Below are 21,289 nucleotides of genomic sequence, written 5' to 3'. Positions count from 1 at the left end.
CCCCCACTGGCCTCATGCTCTGCACAGCGCTTTCGCCTTTGAAGTCTAGCAACAATCCTAGGGCTGTTGCTAGACTTCAAAGACGGAGGCCACCTTATCGACTAATCGAATGGTCGATGCAAATTGCATCGACTATTCGATTAGCCAGTTAATCTAACTTTAACATCCCAGGCACCATACTAAGTTATACTGAGAGTAGTTCAGCTGTGCATACCTTGTGAAAAATTTTAGGGGTACCCTTGTTCTTTCCTACCGAGTATAAAGAAAATCAAACATTCCTTTCCCTCCTAACTTTTAACTAGATGCCACAATGATCAGCATAAGGTAAAGCAAATACATGGTCAATAATGAGAGTTGGCATTTGGCAGGTGTGGTAAGATTTGATGCATATAGCTGCCTGATCACGTAACTCAAACACAGTTCCTCTGTAGAGTATATCACCAACTTCTACACTTCAGCTTCATTTTGCACTTCCTTGCACCTTGTATGATGCTACTCGGCTGTGCCAGGAGAATATGGTGTTACCATTCTGATTTGATAGCATTCCACTCCCTTAGCACAGGTATCAAAATATACCACGGAGGGGATAGGAGATGGAAATTCAAGCCCTCTAGTGCCATGGTCACCAACCAGTAGATCGCGATCTACTGGTAGATCTCGGAGGCTCTAAGAGTAGCTCTTGAGCCCGCTTTGAACTGCGCACCTGCGCGCAGTACATTTACATTAGATTTCCTCATTTGAGGAGCAGCTACTCACCGAGCAACAGCACAGGTGAGTAGCTGTGGGGAATGGTGGGAATTTTTTTTTAAAGTAGCAGTATAAGGATTGGGGTAGCAAGTGATGGGGAGGAGGAGAAGAGAGAGGGCGGGGCTTCAAGGAAGGGGCGGGGCAGTAGATCTTGGCTTGGTCTGTCATTTAAAAAGTGATCTTGGGTGTAAAAAGGTTGGAGACCACTGCTCTAGTGTGTACTTCTCTCCTTCCCTTCATTCTCTGGTGACACAGGCAGTTTGTGTGTACACTCCACTGCTTCCTCCTTAAGATCACTGTCATAAGTAGAAATAGATGAAATATTGCAGAAGGAAAGAGCACATGACTTAAGGAATCAGAGCAGGTAATACCAGAAGCGTTTCTGTGTTAGCCTCACTGGGCCTCATCTTGAAGTCCTTACTTAGGCTGTGTCCAGACTCAGGGTTTTTTTTGGGAAAAGTAGCCTTTTTCCGAAAAAACTTCACCTGCGTCTAGACTGCAACCGCGTTCTTTCGAAATTAAATCGAAAGAACGCGGCTTTTCTTTCGATGGCGGTAAACCTCATTTCACGAGGAAGAACGCCTTATTTCGAAAGTGCTTCTTTCGAAAGAAGGCGTTCTTGAATGTAAATAGGGCTTCTTCGAAAGAGAGCATCCAGACTCACTGGGTGCTTTCTTTCGAAAAAGCGGCTTGCTCTTTCGAAAGTTCCGCGTGCAGTCTAGACGCGCTCTTTCGAAAGAGGCTCTTTCGAAAGTATCTTTCGAAAGAGCCTCTTTCGAAAGAGGCTTGCAGTCTAGACATAGCCTTACAGTCCAACTCCTACAGAAGTTAAAACTGAATAAGGAATTCAAAGATTGGACCCTCCGGTTATGAGCTGATGTTGCTGAAGATCTTGTAAAATGCACTCTCAGAACTATCACTCAGAGGCGCTGGCACTATTTTTAGGGGAGGGGTGCTGAGTTGCACCCCCCCACACACACACCTGTTTGCACCCCTCACCGCTTCAGGCTGGAGTCACACCTAGGGTTGCCACCTCACCTGGCCTGCATCCCCTTTGCTACAAATAGTGTCTGCTCCGGGAGAATTGGCAATCTAGCCATGGCTAGAGGCGGCTAAGGAGCCCCAGGAACGGGACCCCGAATGACAGCAGAGCAGGGGCGGCCCTAGACTAGCTGCCAGCAACTGGCACCCTAGGCGAGCCATGCAATTGGCACCCCCCCCCAAACCCCTCAACGATATTGCGCCACCATTTGGCGCCCCATTTAACTTGGCGCCCTAGACGACCGCCAAGTTCGCCTATATGGACCGGCCGCCCCTGTAGCAGAGCCTGCAGCATCAGTGGCCTACATCCTGGGGATGGCAGGCTGCGGAGCACATGGGGATGGTGGACCCTCAGATGGTGCTGAAGCCAGTGAAACCCTGGAGGCCGGAACCCGGGGCTGATGGATTGGCAGCAGGGCCTGCGTCTGGGCACAGGGAAGCTGGGTAGAAAAAGTCTGGGTACTGCAGCACCCCTACTTCCCGTGCCTGTGCTATCAGGTGTGCATCGTTCCTTCATATAACAAAAGGGTGAACACACGGGACCAACACCACATTAAAGCAGGCATGCAGGTGTCTTTGGGCTCTTTCGTAAATACTAAACAGATCGTTCCTTTTCCAAAAAGCACATGCTTGCGTTTAAACCAGCGGAAAGGAACTGATTAAATGCTAGGAAATCTTTAGAAAGAATGTCTGAGTCTTACCAGTAGACTAGCTCAGGAGCACATGATGGGTTGTAATAAAACAATCCATGCTCCAGTTATGGATATTCTATATGTTAGGTCACAGTTCAGTGTCCGGGGTGCGATACATTTGGGCTCTGTCTAGACTGGCCTGTTTTTCCGGAAAAACTTGCCAGGTGTCTACACTGGTTGCTTGAATTTCCGCAAAAGCACTGACTTCCTACTGTAAGAAATCAGTGCTTCTTGCAGAAATACTATGCTGCTCCCGTTCAGGCAAAAGTCCCTTTTGTGCAAAGCTTTTGCGCAAAAGGGCCAGTGTAGACAGCTCAAGATTTGTTTTCCGCAAAAAAGCCCCGATCACGAAAATGGCAATCGGGGCTTTTTTGCGGAAAAGCGCATCTAGATTGGCACGGACGCTTTTCTGAAAAAAGTGCTTTTGCTGAAAAGCGTCTGTGCCAATCTAGACGCTCTGTTCCGAAAATGCTTTTAACGGAAAACTTTTCCGTTAAAAGCATTTCCGGAAAATCATGCCAATCTAGCCTAGCTGTTGTGCCTTTCCACTTCACCAGATCAATGTGAGACAAATGAGCAGATATTTTGTTAGGCAATGACAGCATACCAGCTGCTCAATCATATTACTGTGCTCTCTGATGAAACTCTCATTGTGAGCATCTATGAAATCTAATTGATTCATTATGGTTAAAGACCAAAGTGATGTTCTTGAAATACAGCATAAGCTAGGCAGCAACTATTAGTGTGTTCACAACACCATCTAGTGTTAATTTGTGGCACTGTCGCTAGAAAATGCCTTTAGGGCAGGCCCAGTCTTGGCCCTCACCTGCTTCTCTTTTCCCATCTAACAAAATGAATTTGACTGTAAAGTGATTCCTTTCTAAGGGATGATACGATGTGAATAGTATTGCAGTGGGGCAGTTACAACATGTCATCTTAAAAGTATACAGGGGATGTTAAAAGGCAGTTAATTAAGTAATTGTGGAACCACTGAGATTTTCATTGGTTACACTCAGCAGCCTCTGTAGTAAAGCACCAGCCTCTGACTACTGATTTGGCTTTGGTTTTTTTTACAGAGCAACAGAAGACTAACGCACTAGTAACTACAAGTTCCTGGAGACCCCTATGCTGTAAGTGTATGGCAAAGTCCAACTTGTTTGGAACTACTCTCAGATATGAAAGTGAAAGCTCCTTTGATTGGAGAAGGTTTAATGAATTTGAGAGAGACCTCTTTTTTTAATTAGGATGCTAAAATATGGGAGAGACGTTTTGAATGTGTTGAGTGAATTGTCCTTTGCAAGGGGCAGAAATATTGAGGGAGGGACAGGGAAAAGAGGGGGGTGGATTAAATAAATTAGCAATTAAAGATTGGTTAATCTTTAAACAAAATTGTAAACCTTGATTCCGCAAACACGTTATGTGTGCGCTTGACTACTGAGGAGCCCAATGACAATCTTAAGTCTGGCATTCCCTGATTGCTTGGTTTGTCACATTCATATATTGTTTTTGTGTGTAATGATTGTGTTGATTGCAGCCGAACTGGAGCCCCAGGCATGGCCCTGTACCCTGATGTGATCGGTACTGTACCAACACCAGAGAAAAGGACAGTCCCCATCCCCAAAAAACTTTACAAAGTCCAGAACAAGATGAGAGCAAACAGGTGATTTATTACAAGGGGGAGGAGTGACCAGATAGCAAGTGTGGAAGAATCAGGGTGGGGAATAGGTGCCTATTGGAGTGTTGTGAGCAAGATCGGGGAAGTCGTTCTTCCGCTCTACTCTGCACTGGTTAGGCCTCAGTGGGAGTCTTGTGTCCAGTTCTGGGCACCGCAGTTCAAGAAAGATGTGGAGAAATTGGAGAAGGTCCAGGGAAGACCAAAAGATGATTAAAGTTCTAGAAAACCTGACTTAGGAGGGAAGACTGAAAGAGTCGGGCTTGTTTAGTTTAGAAAAGAGAAGACTGAGAGGGGACATGATAGTGCAATGTTTCCCAATTGTATTTCGCTTTGGAACCCTTTTAAACTTGAAAGAATTTTGTGGAACCCCTAATAACAGTAGTCTAATATATGGAGCTGAAAAAGTAGACCACAAATCAGTAAGGATAATAATAAACAAATGCTAAATAAGGTCATGAGATCAACATTTAGTTTAACTGCACATATTTAAAAACAAAACTCACATAATATCATTTTAAAAATCATATAATGTTATTGTAATGGAATTTTTTTGTGGAACCCCGGGGATCGCGGAACACCATTTGGGAAACACTGTCATAGCGGTTTTCAAGTATCTAAAAGGGTGTTACAAGGAGGAGGGAGAAAAACTTTTCTCCTTGGCAATGGGTTTAAATTGCAACATGGGAGGTTGAGGTTGGACAGCAGGAAAAGCTTTCCGACTATCAGGCTGGTTAAACACTGGAATAAGTTGGCCTAGGGAGGTTGTGGACTCTCCATCACTGGAGATATTGAAGAGCAGGCTGGATAGACATCTATCAGGGATGATCTAGATCAGTGATTCTCAACCTTTTCTTATAAAGTACCCCTTTTAAAAAATATATATATAAGTACCTCCAGTACCTGCAGTTTTCAGACATACCATTTTTTTTTCTACGGTTGCAACACATTTGTTTAAACAACTTCATGGTACCTGGGTGGGCGATGAAATCTTTGGGTGTAAAAAGTACAAAAATAATAAAGTGCCATAAAACTTAAAACATTCAGTTTTCTCAAAATTTCAGTTGTGTTGACGTACCTCCTAAACTTCTTTCCGGTACCCCTAAGGGTACTGCTGAAACTAAATACAGGACTATGTAGCACTTTAAAGACTAACAAGATGGTTTATTAGGTGATGAGCTTTCATGGGCCAGACCCACTTCTTCAGATCAAATAGTGGAAGAAAATTGGCACGACCATAAATACCAAAGGGATACAATCAAAAAAAGTGAACACTTATCAAATAGACAAATCAGATTTTAGAACAGAGCGGGAGTGGGGGGGGAGGTTAGTGTCTATGAGATAATGATATTAGAGGTGATAATTGGGGAAGCTATCTTTGTAATGGGTGAGATAATTAGCATCTTTGTTAAGGCCCATTCGTAAAGTTTCAAATTTAAGTTCATTCATTTTATGTCTATTTTATATATGTCCAGTTTATATATAAATATATATATAAATGTCTATTTTATATGTAGTCGACTATATGTTGATATCCCTAGTTTAAAGTATCTACCCAACCCAGGTGTTACCCATAAAAGCTCATCATACTCTATGTATTTTTGTTTCTCGAAGGTGCCACAGGACTATTCGTCGTTGTTAAACTTACGGACTAACACAGCGACCCCGCTGAGCCACCAGAAGAGGAATACTTGTCGTGTCCTTTTCACACAGTTGTATTTGTTCTGGATCTCTTCACTCCCACGCCACCTTTCTTTTTAGCGCAAGGCTTCATTTCTACCGACCACCACGAGGAGGGGGTGTCTGGGAGGTCACTCATCAATTGACAGCACAACGTCAGGCAACTGAAGTATTAAATATTCCCATATTCAAACTGGAAAGCTGAGACGCAGAGCAAAGCTCGTCCAAGGACCTGTGTCCGTGACGCAGCGGAAGACAGAACGCGGGGGTTCGCTATTTCCCCTCCTGTGCTTAGACTAAGCCTCCCGGTCTCAAAAACATTTTAATTACGAAAGGCCCCGTACAGAGGCCAAACACAGTAATAAACGTGGTCGTGTTATGCAGAACGAGGCCTCCCTTTTTGTTTGTATCCCTTGGGTACAGATGGTCGTGCCAATTTTCTTCCACAATTGGATCGTAAGAAGTGGGTCTGGCCCACGAAAGCTCATCACCCAGTACAAAAAACAGGACCATGTAGCACGTTAAAGACTAACAAGATGGTAGTTGGGATTGGTCCTGCCTAGAGCAGGGGGCTGGACTTGATGACCTGCTGAGGTCTCTTCCAGCTCTATGGTTCTATGTTTATAGACCCTGGTGTTAGTCTTTCGAGTGCTGCATCGTCCTGCCTTTTTCCCCAGCAAAACCAGACTAACAGGGCTGCATGGCTGTTCCTAAGGGTACTGGTACCAGTGGTTGAGAAACAGGGATGTGGGTGAGGCTTGGGCCTGCCCCGAGGGCACGGGGATGGCCTCTTGGGGTCCCTTGCCGGATGCAAGAGGCAGCCCCGACGCTGAGGATTGTGCCTCCCAGCGCAGGAGTTCGGGTCCCCCCGCAGCAGCGCGGGGAAGGACGGGAGAGCCCCGCGGGTGTCCCGGGGAAGAGGCGCCCGTAGGGGACGCTGCGCGGCGCTGCAGCCCGGCCCCCGAGCGCCAGCCGGGTCCCTCCCCTCGGCGGCTGGGCGGCTCCTCCGTCGGGCGCAGAGGCAACCGAGCCCATGGCGGAGGAGGAGGCGAGCCCGGAGCGCGGCGGGCTGCTGCTGGAGATCCTGGGCTCGCCGCTCAACCTGAGCCTGCTGGGCCTCTGCCTCTTCCTGCTCTACCAGATCCTGCGGGGCGAGCGGGACCCGGGCCCGGCCCGCGACTCCGAGCCGCCGCCGCCGCCCAAGCTCCGGCGCCGCGACTTCACCCTGGCGCAGCTGCGGCCCTACGACGGGCAGCGGGAGCCGCGCATCCTCATGGCCATCAACGGCAAAGTGTTCGACGTGAGCCGCGCCCGCAAGTTCTACGGGCCCGGTGCGTGCGGGGTGCAGTGGAGATGGGGGGTTGTGGGGAGGGGGTGCAGTGCGGGGAGGGGGTGTGGGGAGGGGGTGCTGGGGAGGGTGGGGAGAGAGGTGCAGGAAGGACGGGGGGAGGTGGTGCTGGGGGGGGTGGGGGAGGGGGTGCAATGGGGACTGGGGTGGGAGGTGGTGCTGGGGTGTGGTGTGGGGAGAGGGGTGCAGTAGGGACAGGGGGTGGGGGGGAAGTGGTGCTGGGGGGGCATGGGGAGGGGGGCAGTGGGGATTGGGGGGAGGTGGTGCTGGGGTGTAGTGTGGGGAGAGAGGTCCAGGGAGGACGGGGGGGGGGGGTGGTGCTGGGGTGTGGTGTGGGGAGGGGGGTGCAGTGGGGACTGGGGGGAGGTGGTGCTGGGGTATATTGTGGGGAGAGGGGTGCAGAGGAGATGGGGGGAGGTGGTGCTAGGGTGTGGGGAGAGGGGTGCAGTGGGAGATGGGGGAAGTGGTGCTGGGGTGTGGTGTGAGGAGAGGGGTGCAGTGGGGACTGGGGGGAGGTGGTGCTGGGGGGGAGGGAGGAGGGGATGCAGTGGGGACTGGGGGGGGGGAGGTGGTGCTGGGGGCGTATGGGGAGGGGGTGCAGTGGGGACTGGGGGGGTGTTGCTGGGGTATAGTGTGGGGAGAGGGGTGCAGTGGAGATGGGGGAGGTGGTGCTGGGGTGGGTGTGGGGAGGGGGAGGTGCAGTGGGGACGGGGGGGGGGGGAGAAAGGTGCATTGAGGGTGAGCTGGGGGAGCAGTAAAGACCAGGGGAGTTGGTGGGGTGTGGTGTGGGGGGGAGGATTAGGGGAGGTTCTGAGGTGCAGTGGTGGAGATATGGAGAATCAGTGGAGGTTCGGGGAGGCTCTGGGGAGCATTGTGAGGAAAGGGGGTGCAGTGGGGATGAGAGGGAGGTGCTGGGATGTAGTGTGGGGGAAGGGCGCATTGAGGACGTGCTGGGATACAGTAGGGACCGGGGGAGTTTTTGGAGTCTATTGTGAGGTTAGAGGAGTAAGGGGAGGTTCTGGGATGCAGCAGAGGAGACGTGGAGGATCCGTGGGGGTGAGGGGAAGCTGAGAGGCTGTGTGGGGGAAAGGCCTTGGATCTAGTTACGGCCTTGGGTTGTGTTCCCATTCCCTAGCAGAGACAGTGTGTTCCCATTTCCCTAGCAGAGCTCCCCAACCCCTCCTGCCTCCAGCTGCTACTTGTTTGTTGTTTCCTTGTGTAACCGGCCAATCCTGTTTGTGGAGAGGATTATACTGGGGGCACTGTATGGGGGGGGGACCATCTGTGCTCTGCAGTTCAGTAGCCCGATCTGGCCCAGGCTCTCTCCTAAGGCCTGACTGCAGAGTGGCAATGATTTGGCTTGTGTTCAGTCTCTACGGGTGTAATTAGGTTGGTTTCACAATTCTCAGTACCTCCTTCCAGAGCGCAGGCAATACCTAGATAACAAAGCAGAGTGACACAAGGGCCAAAATAAAAGACAGAAGCGGGGGAGGGTACCCCATCCCAGGGCTATGCAATAAATCCTGTCTGTCTACTATCTGTTTCATATGTGTGTGTGGTGCAAGGAACACAATTTCAGCGTGGGGTTTGAAGTTCTAGAACAGGCAGATGACAGACATGACTGATTTGGATGTGCGGTTCTCTCTCTGCTTAGAGCTTTAAAAAAAAACCAAACCTACTCATGAGTTCCAGCTCTGCACATGAAAGGCTGTGAACCAGGTCTAATTTATGAATGTCGTCATGAAATTGGGTCTCTCTAAAAAGGAAAGTGATTCCGTTTGTTGAAACACGTTCTTCCAGTGCGGGCTGGTGTGTTGTCTCTAGAGTAACCAGACTTTGGTGTCTTCGGAGGCCTTAAATGTGTCATTGGAACACATTGCTATCCCGATATTCTGTTACTTCTGTACAGATAAAATATTCTGCTTACTATTGCAAAGGAGTTAATGATTGATTAAGTTTACCAAATGTCCCTCTAGATAAGATACCTCTGACCCACTGTGAATTGCACACATTGGTCCCTTCTCCATGAAATGTGCCTTAAGGGCATTTGGTGTTCATTTATTCTTCACTAGCCACGTGTGTCCAGCCCGATCAGTATGGTTTGGAGTGGTGTCCGCTCAAGAGCCTTCTCCATATGTCAAGCCAGCTAATCCGCCTTTCAGATCCTTCTTCTTTCATGGGTCAGCTCAAGGCTGGAAGGATTTGTGAAAAAGCCTAGTGTCTCCTCAGACTTCTGAACCATTCCTTCCTCTTCCCACAGAACTGACTCCTGTTTGCTGTCTTCACAGGTGCCCCCATATGTCTCAGGAAAGCCATTTGCTTCTTGTGCATAACTCCCTTTCACAATGCCCTTTGCTCACCAGCACACTCAGTATCTTTAGTGATTCTGTTTCTTTTTTTGGTTTGTGTACGTACTAGAAAATACCGGCCTCAATATTACAAAAAAGGACACATTTTACAATATAAATCTTAGTATTTCATGAATTTTGAGGATTTCTCCGTAAGGTTCAAGAGTGGGGATCTGCAAGTCAATTGCTTCTTGGTATGTTGATCTCAAAGAAACAGTAACTTCATTATTATCCTAACATCTTTTTTATTTTAAAGAGGGCCCGTATGGAATTTTTGCTGGAAGGGATGCATCCAGAGGTCTTGCCACGTTCTGTCTGGATAAGGAAGCTTTGAAGGATGAATATGATGACCTGTCTGACCTCAATGCTACGCAGCAAGAGACCCTGAGAGACTGGGAATCGCAGTTCACTTGTAAGCAATTTAAAATCCACTAGCAGTACAGTAGCTAACTTCTGTGTATAATGCTGGAAGACTTTCAATAGATAGAGCGGCAAGCCTTGTGTGGATACAAAATTGGTATCCATATCTGCACCTGCAAAAATGATACACAGAGATCTGCATCCATGGATATCTGCGGATTTGCAGGGCTCTATCAATAGGGACACATCAATTTAAACATCAAATGTCTAAGACAAGGTGGATGAGGTTAATTTCATTTATTCACCAACTTCTGATGGGAAAAGAGAGACACTTACAAAGCTTTCTGTGGTTGGACCTGAAGGAAGAGTTCTGTGTAAGTCCGAAAGCTTGACTCTCACCAACAGAAGTTGATCCAATAGAAGAGATTACCTCATCGATCTTGCCTCTCTAGTATCCCAGAATCAACTCTGCAAACAAGCTTGTCTCTAAAAAATTGTATCTTTTATTGTTGTAACACTTAAGTTTACTAAAATTGAGAGATTAGAGAAAAAATGTAAGTTTCACCTGTTTGGGTGGTATCTTTTTGTTTGGCTATGTTTTTTTTATAGAGCAACAGAAGTCTAAACCATTCTTTCAAATAGTAAAATTTGACTGTAAAACTACAAAAAAATAGCAGGAGATGAAACTGCTCTTAACTTTTTAATTAACTTGATTGCATGTGGAGAGTTTTCCTGTAAAGCAGCTAAGTTTAGTTACTGCCATACAGTGCCATTCGTATTTTTTACATTCTGTATGATTAAGGGAGCTTAATTCGGGAAAACTGGATGTTTTCCACTTGGTATTACTTGTGTTGTCCTATTGTTTGAGCATCTACAAAACAAGCTTTGGAGAAGTAACATTCTCAGAAGCCTCTAAGTGACTTTCAGAAGCCTGCATTACATTTTCAAAAATCACTTGAGTGCTTTTGAATACTGAGTGAAATTAATACATTCTGTATGTGCCAGAGTAGTGATAGAAATGTAGCCGTGTTAGTCTGGTGTAGCTAAAACAAAATACAGGTGCTACATAGCCCTGTATTTTGTATGTGTCAGATTAATTGTGCAGCATTCAGGAATGGCAGCCCCAGAATTCGAAAAGATGGGCTGCCTTATGCTTGCATGTAGTGACTTTGCCAACAAAATAAGCTGAAAGCAGTTATCCCTTTTCTTGTCTACCCTGGCTTGGATATAAATATACAATGATCTAGAAAATCTGGGCAATGAAGTCATTGTTCTTTCTCAGGGGTGGGCAATAATTTTGGATGGGGGGCCACTCCAAGAATTTAGTAAGTGGTCAAGGGCTATACTCTTCCATGCTATTAATGGAGGAGGTGTGGGGTCTGGAATGGAAATCGGGTGTAGAAAGGAGCTTGGGGTATGGGATTGGGGTGCAGAAGAGGGTGTGGGATCTGGGAGGAAGTTTGGAGGAAGGAAGAGGTTGTGATCTGGTGCAGGGTCTGGAAGGGGGTATGGGTGCAGGAGAGGATTCTGACCTGGAAGAGGGGTGTAGGAAAAGGAGGTGCAGGGTCTGGGAAGGGGCCTGGGTGCAAGAGAAGAGGTGCACAGAGTTTCGGGGGAGGGAGAGGCTGGGGTGCCAGAGACAGGCCCTGGCCAGGAGGCATTTGCGTGGGCAGCTCCTGGCCAGCAGCCCAGCAAGTTACTTAGCCAAGGTCTCTGCCTTCCATGCCACCGCATATGCTGCAGGGCCACGGGTGCTGCTCTGAACTGAATGCTGCGAGCCTGGGGGCTTACTTCACATGCTGCCTGTCCTACAAACAGGCAGCTCCTATTGGTTGGAAACTGGCCAATGGGAGCTGCAAGATTTTCCTGGGCGTGGGGACAGTGTAAGAACCCTGTCCCTTTCCCCCCTCCCTGGGCTTGCAGCGCTAATTTCAGAGTATCACATGTGGCACTGCAGCCGGTGCTTCTGGGAGCTGCACAGCGGGTAGGGAAGGCAGGACGCCTGACTGAGGTTCCCACAGGCTGGATCTGGTGGTTTGGTGGGCTGGACTTTTGCCCAGTTCTGCTCTTTCTCCGATTCGTTTTGCAGCTCTCGGTGTTAAAGGCTCCCGGTGTAAATATGGCAACTATAGCTGCTCTGTGGCCCAGATATTTATGACTCTTTTTAAAATTGATACTTTGTTGTTTAGATTAGGGATGTTAAATTTCGATTAACTAATTGAATAGGCGATGGAATTTCCATCGACTATTCGATTAGTCGATAAGGATGAGCACATGCATTGCAAAGTTGGAACGCCTGGAGCGCTTCCTCTTTGAAATGTACAAGAGCCCTAGCAGGGACTCTTGTACATTTCAAAGTTGGAAGGCAGCTGCTGTGCCCCGCTCCCTCCCATGGAGCTGGAGTAGAGAGGAACAGGCTGTTAAACCAGCCCCCTCCAGCACCCCTTCCTCTCCCCCTGCTCTGCTGCGTCTTTGTGATAAAGGCAGCAAGGGGGGAGCCACTAGTTGACTAGTGTGTCAATTATCGGATACGTTTTTGCTTATCGGATAACCGATTAATCGTTTACATCCCTAGTTTGGAAACTGTTCTACTACCTTATACTCAGGAGTTTGATTTATTGTATGATGATCCTCTACATCAGGCGAAGGGAATCTTTTTTTTTTTTTTCTGTCAGGGGCCTTTGACCCACAGAAAAATCAATTGGGAGGCCCCACACGTGAAAAAAAGACCTCACTCAACTCCCCCCTTAGCACAGGGCCCAGGGCTGCAACCCCTTTCTTAATCCAGCCCTGCCAGTCGTGGGGACGAGCTTGGGGCTCTAGCATTCACACGCAGGGGTGCTGAGGCTCGGGGCTTCCAGCCTGTGCCACAGACTTGCCGTAGTCTGGATCAAATTAAGCCAGGGACTAGGTTACCCTCTCCCCTAGTCTACAGTAATACCTGCCTGATGAAGTGTATTAACTACACACAACATGTCGTGGAATTCTGCGTATGCTTGGCTAGGTAGGACCATGACAGTTTACTAGAAGTGTGGCTGCATGATGGCCAGCGTTAAAACAAGATCCGACTGAATTTTAAAGTGTAGAACTAGAACTGATTCAGCATTCCCGCCATTCCCCTGGTGTAACATATTTGCAAATACATGAGGCACAGAACACTTGATATTGTGTGACTGTAGGTATCTTAAGACTCACGTGGGACTGGTCCATCCTTTCCCAGCTGACCTGGCTTCCGACATCCTCACTGCTAGAATGGTCTTTGCACCAGAAAATGATACAAATTCCATTAGGGAGTCAGTTTGGGGTCAGACAGAGACGAAGCATTTTCACTGTGATCAAACTGTTGAAATCAGTAACTTGCATATGTTCCTGTGGGGTGTGTCCTGTTTCTGTCAGGAGCTTTCTAAAGCGTCCTTATGAAAATAATCTATTCCGTGTGCTTCAGTACAAGGTCCGGTGTGCTTTAGAAGCAGCCTTGTGGGCTACAAACTCTGTGTGGCACGACAGGAGGGTCATGAAGTCCTTTTAAAAGGGACAGTTGAAAAGGAAATAATCCTTTCTTAGGGGAAGAACCTTTTGTTGGAAAAATGCAGAAGCAGATTTAGACAAGGATCTCTTTCCATGCTATCATTTCCTCCAGTCCTAAAATAGTGATTTGTGGGCAGTTACAAAAATGTAACTTTTGTGCAGTGGGAATGAAAAGGGTCCCGCATGACGAGCCAGGCTTTCCCCAGATAATGCTGTTGGGGTTTTTGCTTCTCATTTGCTATGTTGGAAAACCTCCTAAGATGGAGGCAGCTGCTAGTTTGACTCTCATCCTGTCTTGAACAAAGCTGCTGATCACGCCACATTAGGAGGTGGTTTTATAAGTGTGTCCGAGACCCCAGAATTACACAGCGAGATGTGTAACCAAAACCCAGCATTTAAATCAGACTTTCCAGGAGTGAAGGGCTCCTACTTTGCAGTTAATCGAGTTCCCAAATGTCTAGCAAATTATGCAAATATTTACCTTTAATTTCATAGTTTAAACTATAATATAGCGTGTTTTAAACCTGACTTGCTAAAAGGCTTTGCAGAAGATGGTCTGCAGGGCTGTGCGTCACCACGTTCTTCCTTATGCACGTCTATCATCTTAAAATGCTTCCCAAGGAAATAGCTAATGGGAATAAGGCTTGTCTGGGCACACAGTGGGAGAATTCATATGGTGCTGTGTCCAAGGCATGAGGGAACAATATTTTCCTGTAACGCAGAGCCTATGACCAGCCTGAATCTCTGAAAATATACATACTTGCTTGTAACCTAAGAACACTTCCGGGGTACCAGCTTCCAGAACTTCAGAGCTGGCACAAGCCCATGTAATGTCAGGGGAGAGGAGAGGTGTTGTGTTTCTCCACTCACTCCATTCACTTCGTTGTGATAGTTTGAACATGAGCTCTTGAAGACTGGTCTGCATACAAGTTTAGGTCCAATTTAGCTGCGTTAGGTCTGCTATACAAACAATACGTCTACACCACCAAGTCCTTTCCGGCTTCAAGAGCAGGTAAATTCTATTTCTATACTTTTCCTTGATGAGAGGAATAACACTACATTCAGCCTTGCATAGTCGACTTTGGGGTTGTGCAGACACAGTGCTGTGAAAATCAATGTTCTTAGACCCCAGAGGGTCCCACAGTGCCCCAATGTGACCACTCTGGCCAGCACGTTCAACTCTGCTGCTCTGCCGGCTACGCAAGAGAAGCCCTGGGAAAATTTGAATTTAGTTTTTTGTTTGGCCAGCATCACAAGCACAGCAGCACACCTGACCTGGAATGCCCAGCATCGCAACGCACAGTCAACCTGTGGAACTCCTTGCCGGAGGATGTTGCGAAGGCCAGGACTTCAGAAAAGAATTCGATAAATTCATGGAGGATAGCTCCATCCACAGCTATTAACCAGCATTTAGCCCATCTGCACGGGGCCAAGTATCGGAAAAACCTCCCACAAAAAGAATCGGAAAAGGATATGCAAATGAGAGCGCAATTTGCATATCTTCTTCCAGTGGGGGAAAAAATGGCAGTGTAGCTGTAGCCTCAGTCATATGTTTTCGAAGCAGAAGCAAACGAGCAAAACCCCATCCTGTTGCTTACCATGCCTGCTGCCAAAAGAGCCCAGCAGGGCTTATCTTGTACCTCTCTAGTAAGCACTTAAAAACGTAACTTTAGCCTCATACAGAACACATGGTTTACGTCCACAGAGCTTCGTGAGTCGCTTCTGCGTTCTCCAGGGTATCTTCTCTAAAATCTGCCCTCTAGTTTGTTCCTCAACGCAGCTGCAGCCATTCCCCCCCCCCTCCCCCTCCCCCTCGGTCCTCCAGCAGGTGAGCTATAATAGATCAGAAGGTGGAAAAGTCCTCGGGTGACATGTTTAATGAGCAAATGCAATGCACCCAAACTGAGTGTCTGGAGGAGAACGACTTAGCAGATGGAAATGGAGCAGGGGGAGAGTGTGCAGGGAATATGGATGCAAGACTCGAGATCTTGAGGGTCGTAGGGGAGCAGACGGAGCTGTAGAGGTGCAGGGAAAGCATCTGGAGCACAGAGTCCCCCACCTGCCCTCCTCGCCAAGTGCCATAGCCGCCTCCTCTCCCAGGAGTCCTTGAACGGGAGAGGGAGTCCAGGGCAGCCTTGCACTCCACTCCCAAGGATGTCTCTTGGAACAGAAGGTTATCTTTCCCACAGCTGTGATTGCTACACAGCGGGATTGTGATATCCTCCCCAGCTCACGCCCTGGCCTCCTGTCTGTCTCTGTTCCCTGTTTCCCCTAATGTCAATGTGGGGGAAGGGTGTACAGGCCAGTAGGCGTGATGTAAGGCGGCAGCTCATTAAGGACAACATATGCGGCTGGTCACTCATGAAACTGACTTTCAAAGCCTTTCTTATTTTCAGTGCCCCTCGATGGGCTCTGCTTAGTGCCCTGGCGTCTGGCTGCTCCTAACTAGCAGCTGGGTGATCCGCCGCAACTCCCCACCCTGCAAGAAATTTCTCCCCCCCCCATTACTTTCGCAGATTTTATAGAGCACACAGCCACGACAATGGGAATGTTGCTTTCGCTGAGGTCTACCATAGTCAGTAAACTGCAAAAGCACCACCATTTGGTACTTGCTCAGCCTGTAGCTGACTTGATCCTTGCTACTGTCCAGGCTGCTTGTGTGCGGCTTCGTGAGCCGCAGGCACAAGGGTCAGGCGGGGCCTCCACGAATAGTTATTAGCTTTTCAGTGTCTCCACTGGTTACTTTCTGAGCTGGGGGGAAAGTTCCATCTTGCAGCTTTCTGAAGAGGCCAGAGTCCCTAAAGATGTGTGCATCATGCACCTTGCCCAACCATCCCGTGCTGATGTTGGTGACGCAGCCCTTGTGATACACCAGAGCCTGCAACACCGTTGAGAAGCACCCCTGGCCGTTAGCGTGCTGGTCTGGTGCCAAGAAAGGGATGTGCATTCCTCTATCGCCCCACCATGGTCGGGGAACCCCATTGGGGCAAAGCCATCCAGTACGTCCTGCACGTTTCCCAGTCACTGCCTTTCCTAGCAGAAGGGTATTGATTGCCCTGGTGTGACGGCGCGTCGGGTTTTTCCCGTCTCTTGCACCCCCGTAATGACACGAACAGACTCCCCCAGCCAGTAGAACAGAGGGAGTTTATTGCTTCTCCAGGATACAGCACAGCACAGCACAGATGTAATCTGGTTCCAGGGCAGGCCTAGGATGCCTTAGCCCCCCTTGAGATGGGGGCGATGGGGCCTCTAAATTCCAGCCTCTTTCTCTAGGCTGTCTCCTCCATGCTCCCAGACAGAGACTAACTCAGTTCCAGCCCTGCCCCCCAGCCAGGGGCAGCATTTCACCTTCCTTTGTTTCTCTCCCTGGGGGGTAGCTGGTCAGACAGGTTGAGAGACCCCTTTTGCATAACGACTCATCCCCTGCCCGGCTGGGCCGTGCTGCAGCCAGCAGCCAGTGGAGGTCACTCCCAACCCACTGCCCAGCATAGCAACCAGCAAGGTACCCCCCACTACGTCACTCCTGGCTCCTTGGCTCACAGCAGCTCCCACTGGAGAGTGACCCTGCTCTGAATTGATTCCCAGCTAACTGGTAGCAGGCGGGCATTGCAAGGTCCCCTCGGAGCTGCGTGGCAGCACAGCCCCACAGCTCCGTAATGAGCCCCGCCTAGGCGCTCAGGGCTGCCGTGCATGGAGCTGCCTGGCTGGAGGGGAAGGCACATCTCCCTCCGTTGCAATAGCAGCTCTTTGCTGAGGACAGAGCAGCAAGCCTTTTCCAGCCCCTAGGGACACGGCCCCTCCCTACTGTCTGAGAGAGACTCTCTGCTGTCCCTGAGAGAGAAAGCCCCCCCCCTCCCAGCCAGGCAGCTCCGTGCCTGGCAGCCCATTAAGCAGCTGCCGGGCCATGCAGCTTAAAGAGAACCTTAGCTATTGCCACTTGCATCTCAGTTGTCGGAGCGGGTCTCCCTCTGGCATCGCTTTCCCCCACCCTGCAGTGCAACAGTTCGCAAAGTTGCAATGCAAGTGGCCTTATGCCCCATGAAAGTTTTGCAGCCGTTGGTTGTCGTCCCGTAATTGCATCGCCCTGCCGTCCTAGCCGTCTGTGCTTGTCTGCCGGGACCAGAATTGGTGTTTCACTGTGTCAGCAGGACCGACTGCTGCCAGCCTATGCCAATTGCTCTGCCCCATAGTTTCATGCCTGCCTGTGTTCTTGGCCTCCTCACGTTTTTCCTCACTCTGCCGTAGGGATGTTAAATGTCGGTTAATTGAATAGTCGATTAACCTCGTGGATTCTTATCTCGCGGAGTCGACTATTCGATAGTTCCCGGGGGTGGGGCTGGTAGCTCGTGCGTTCCAGCCCCACTCCCAGGGAGGCCCTGGCCACCCCACACTTCTGTGTCTCTATCAGAGGCAGCAGCGTGGGGTGCCAGGCGGGAGTCCGTCTGGAAGTGGGAGGGGTCTGAGCTCCCCGACCTGGCGTGAACCGGAACTGAGCCGGGCTGCCTGCCCGCCTGGCTCCTAATACACTTTAAATGCAGAGCCGCAGCGGGGGTAGGTCCCAGACCCAGTGCAAGCCGGGACTGAGCGGGGCAGGGGGGGAACGCGTGTAGTCTGTAGCATTAACCTATACGCTTTTGCTTATCGGTTAATCAGGGGTACTATTGCATCCTTACTTTGGCAGCACCTGGTTAGACTTTGGGACAAGCCACAGCATAATACACAATGTGTTTGCAATGCTTGTCACAGCAGCTTGAATCCGAGCAGGGTCCATGCTTGCCCTGCTATGGCATCCGCATGGATAACCAGGGGAAGAAAAGAGTGTGGAAAACAATTGTTTGGCATTGCTTTCGAGTGGGGGGAGGGGCGGGAGGGAGGCCATACGTGCATTATAGGATGCTGATGATGTGTATCTGGAACCACGGACTGCAATGTTTTGTCCCATCAGGCACTGGGAGCCAGAATGCAAAGGGGCAGCCGGAATTGTGGGATAACTACCCACAGTGCATCTCGGTCAGAGTCAAAGCTAGCCACGCTTCCTCTATGCGTCATGTGCCCAGTGAGGGAGGACATGCACCTTCAGCTTTGTCAATTTGGATGCTGAAAAATGGACCTTAACTTCGACCTAATCTTGTAATAGCGGCGAGGAGCCCTGTGGCGAGGAGCCCTGTGGCACCTTATAGACTAACTGAAGTGCAGGAGCAGAAGCTTTCGTGGGCAAAGACCCACTTCGTCAGATGCATGTTTAGATAGTTTGGCAAGGTTGCTTTTGTCAGTGTGCTCATGCATCTGACGAAGTGGGTCTTTGCCCACGAAAGCTTATGCTCCTACACTTCAGTTAGTCTATAAGGTGCCACAGGACTTCTCGCCGCTTTTGCAGATTCAGACTAACACGGCGACCCCTCTGATACTAATCTTGTAATGTAGACTAAGGGTGTGAGAGTGTAACCGTTTACACCGTTAACCAGTGAGTCTGTGCTTCTTGTTTAACATGCATGGTTTCATACACACACCCCATAGCAGAGGCAGCTGCATGGGGGGGAGAGAGAGGGGTAGGGTGGCAAGTGCGTACCAGCTCTTGAAGAGCTGTATCATAGGCGGGGATGGGGGAGGAGCAGGCAGGAGCCAATACCTGTACATTAATTCACTCCTGATTTTGGTAACAGGAGAAATTGTATTGCTTGTGTTTATTTTCCCCATTTCTCACATAAATATCACCTGTTGCATGAGGCAAAAGAATGATCCGTATTCTATGGGTTTTTTTTTCTCATTTTACAGTTAAATATCACCACGTTGGCAAACTGCTGAAGGAAGGAGAGGAACCCACTGTATACTCAGATGAAGAAGAAGAAGAAGAAAAAGAGGATGCTAAAGATAAAAAGAGAGACTAGCAAATGTGCAGTGGGGAACAATAATTTTGTATCGTAAGGGGCCATTTGTAACATTCCAGTGCTGTTTTACAAGTTGCAGCTTCAACAATAGTTAGAAATGGTACAGACTTACTGTGAACTGGATTGTTTTTAAACCCGTTTTTATTCTAAATTTACTGGTAACAGAAATAAGATTCAATTTCTCCCATAAAAACTGCATGACCTGAACATTCTGCAAGGCAAAAAGCACCATGACAGTGCAAACATGAACTGCAACTTTGAACTAAGAAGGTTTTTTTTTTTCTTCCATCACAGTGTAGCTTGAAATCCAAAAAAGTTTTCATTTAATGGACAAGGACCAAATCCTGCAAACACTTAAGCATAAGAAGAACTTTAACATGGGATAGTTATCCTACACTGAACGCATTAGAAATCCTTGCAGGATCTGGGTCTTAGATTGGAATTTCTCAGAGGCAGGGACCATATCCATAAAGCATCAAGCATATCTATGGTGCTATATAAATCAGTTAATAGCACATAAAATTGCCGTTTTAAAAAGATTTACCACAAGCTTTAGGTGAATATCTGAATGATTGCTTTTTTAAAGCTTTTTTTGTTCAGAGAAGCTATATAATTTTTAGGTACTCATGTCATTATTGCAGGGCTAATTCCTAGCTTGGGTAGATGTATGTGTGCTAGCATGCTAAAAATATCAGTATGATCACTTTGGCTCAGGCTACCCATCTGACTACAACCCTATACGAGATCCTAAGTGTGTATTTGTGCAGCTAGCCTCAGTTGTCTTGGCAGCCATGTTATTTTAGCACGCTAGCCTGATCAAAGCTACGATGTGTTTGTCTGTTTGGCAGAGAATTACACTACCCAGTGGCTGCAAAGACATACCCTGTGTGTATTCACAGCCACATAACTGAATTAATGATTTTTTTTATTGTTTACCTGTAAAGCATATCTGAAATGTTACAAAAGTTGTGTTGATGTGGGCATGACTTGGCTATGACTGCTTACCGTTTGTTTTTCCTCTTAGCAAAACTGTATTATAAGGATTTATCACACAATTTTAATCCAGATGAAATTAAACAGGAGAAAGGATTGCTATTGATTCGTAGACCTAGTCTTAACTAGTCACATATACTCTTCTTGGTACAGTTTTATTGGCAAACCTCCTAGTGTAAACACAACTTATACCAGCAAAGAAGTGCAATAGCTGGCATGGTTCATACCAGTTCCTTGAACAAAATAGGTTTTATAGCAGCACAAGTCCTTACTGCAGGTGCAAATCTACACTAGTGCTTTGGCAGGTATAGAAATGTCACTTGAAAAAAACATGGCATCCCTGGCATTAGTATACCAGCAAATTTCTTGGGGAGAGCTGGCCCTAGAATTATTTTTCGTGTGTTGCTTTGTCTCATAACTCACATCTAGGCTTTTTTTTTTTTTTTAAATTAAGCAGGTTCTTACTAAGGCTACGTCTAGACTGCAGAGTTAAATCGGAAAAAAATACACAATTTGTGGCACACAAATTGTGTATCTTTTTCCGATTTACTTGCAAAAGAGGCTTTTCTGAAATTTGGCGCATCTACATGGTGCCAAATTTTGGAATAAAGGGCTCTTTCGACACATCCCTTATACCGTGTAGAACAAGGTTTATAGGGATGGTGAAAGAGCACATCTGCTTTTTTGCAATTTTTTTTTTTAGAAAAGCAATGCAGTCTAGACATAGCGGCTGCGTCTACACTGGCCCCTTTTCCAAAAGGGGCATGCTAATTTTCAACTTCGTAATAGGGAAATCCGCGGGGAATTTAAATATCCCCCGCGGGATTTAAATAAAGATGTCCGCCGCTTTTTTCCGGCTTGTAGAAAAGCCGGAAAAGAGCATCTAGACTGGCCCGAACCTCCGGAATAAAGCCCTATTCCGGAGGATCTCTTATTCCTACTTTGAAGTATTCTTTGAAGTAGGAATAAGAGATCCTCCGAAATAGGGCTTT

The 21,289-nt window shown here is 48.0% G+C and overlaps 1 protein-coding gene across 1 annotated transcript; it reads left to right on the top strand.

Annotated features, from left to right (window-relative positions):
- Nucleotides 1–6,794: 6,794 nt before the first annotated feature.
- PGRMC1 (progesterone receptor membrane component 1) lies at nucleotides 6,795–20,997 on the top strand. The gene is made up of 3 exons (XM_075941127.2): nucleotides 6,795–7,163; nucleotides 9,785–9,940; nucleotides 19,192–20,997. Exons 1-3 carry the CDS (start codon nucleotides 6,866–6,868, stop codon nucleotides 19,302–19,304), a joined length of 567 nt encoding a protein of 188 aa, XP_075797242.1. The 5' UTR covers nucleotides 6,795–6,865; the 3' UTR covers nucleotides 19,305–20,997.
- The last annotated feature ends 292 nt before the right edge of the window (nucleotides 20,998–21,289 follow it).

The sequence above is a fragment of the Pelodiscus sinensis genome, chromosome 13 (assembly GCF_052426305.1).
Source record: "Pelodiscus sinensis isolate ZL-2025 chromosome 13, ASM5242630v1, whole genome shotgun sequence".
Lineage (NCBI taxonomy): Eukaryota > Metazoa > Chordata > Testudines > Trionychidae > Pelodiscus > Pelodiscus sinensis.
Note: the sequence above shows the minus strand (reverse complement) of the source record. Positions and strands in the feature narration are given on the sequence as shown.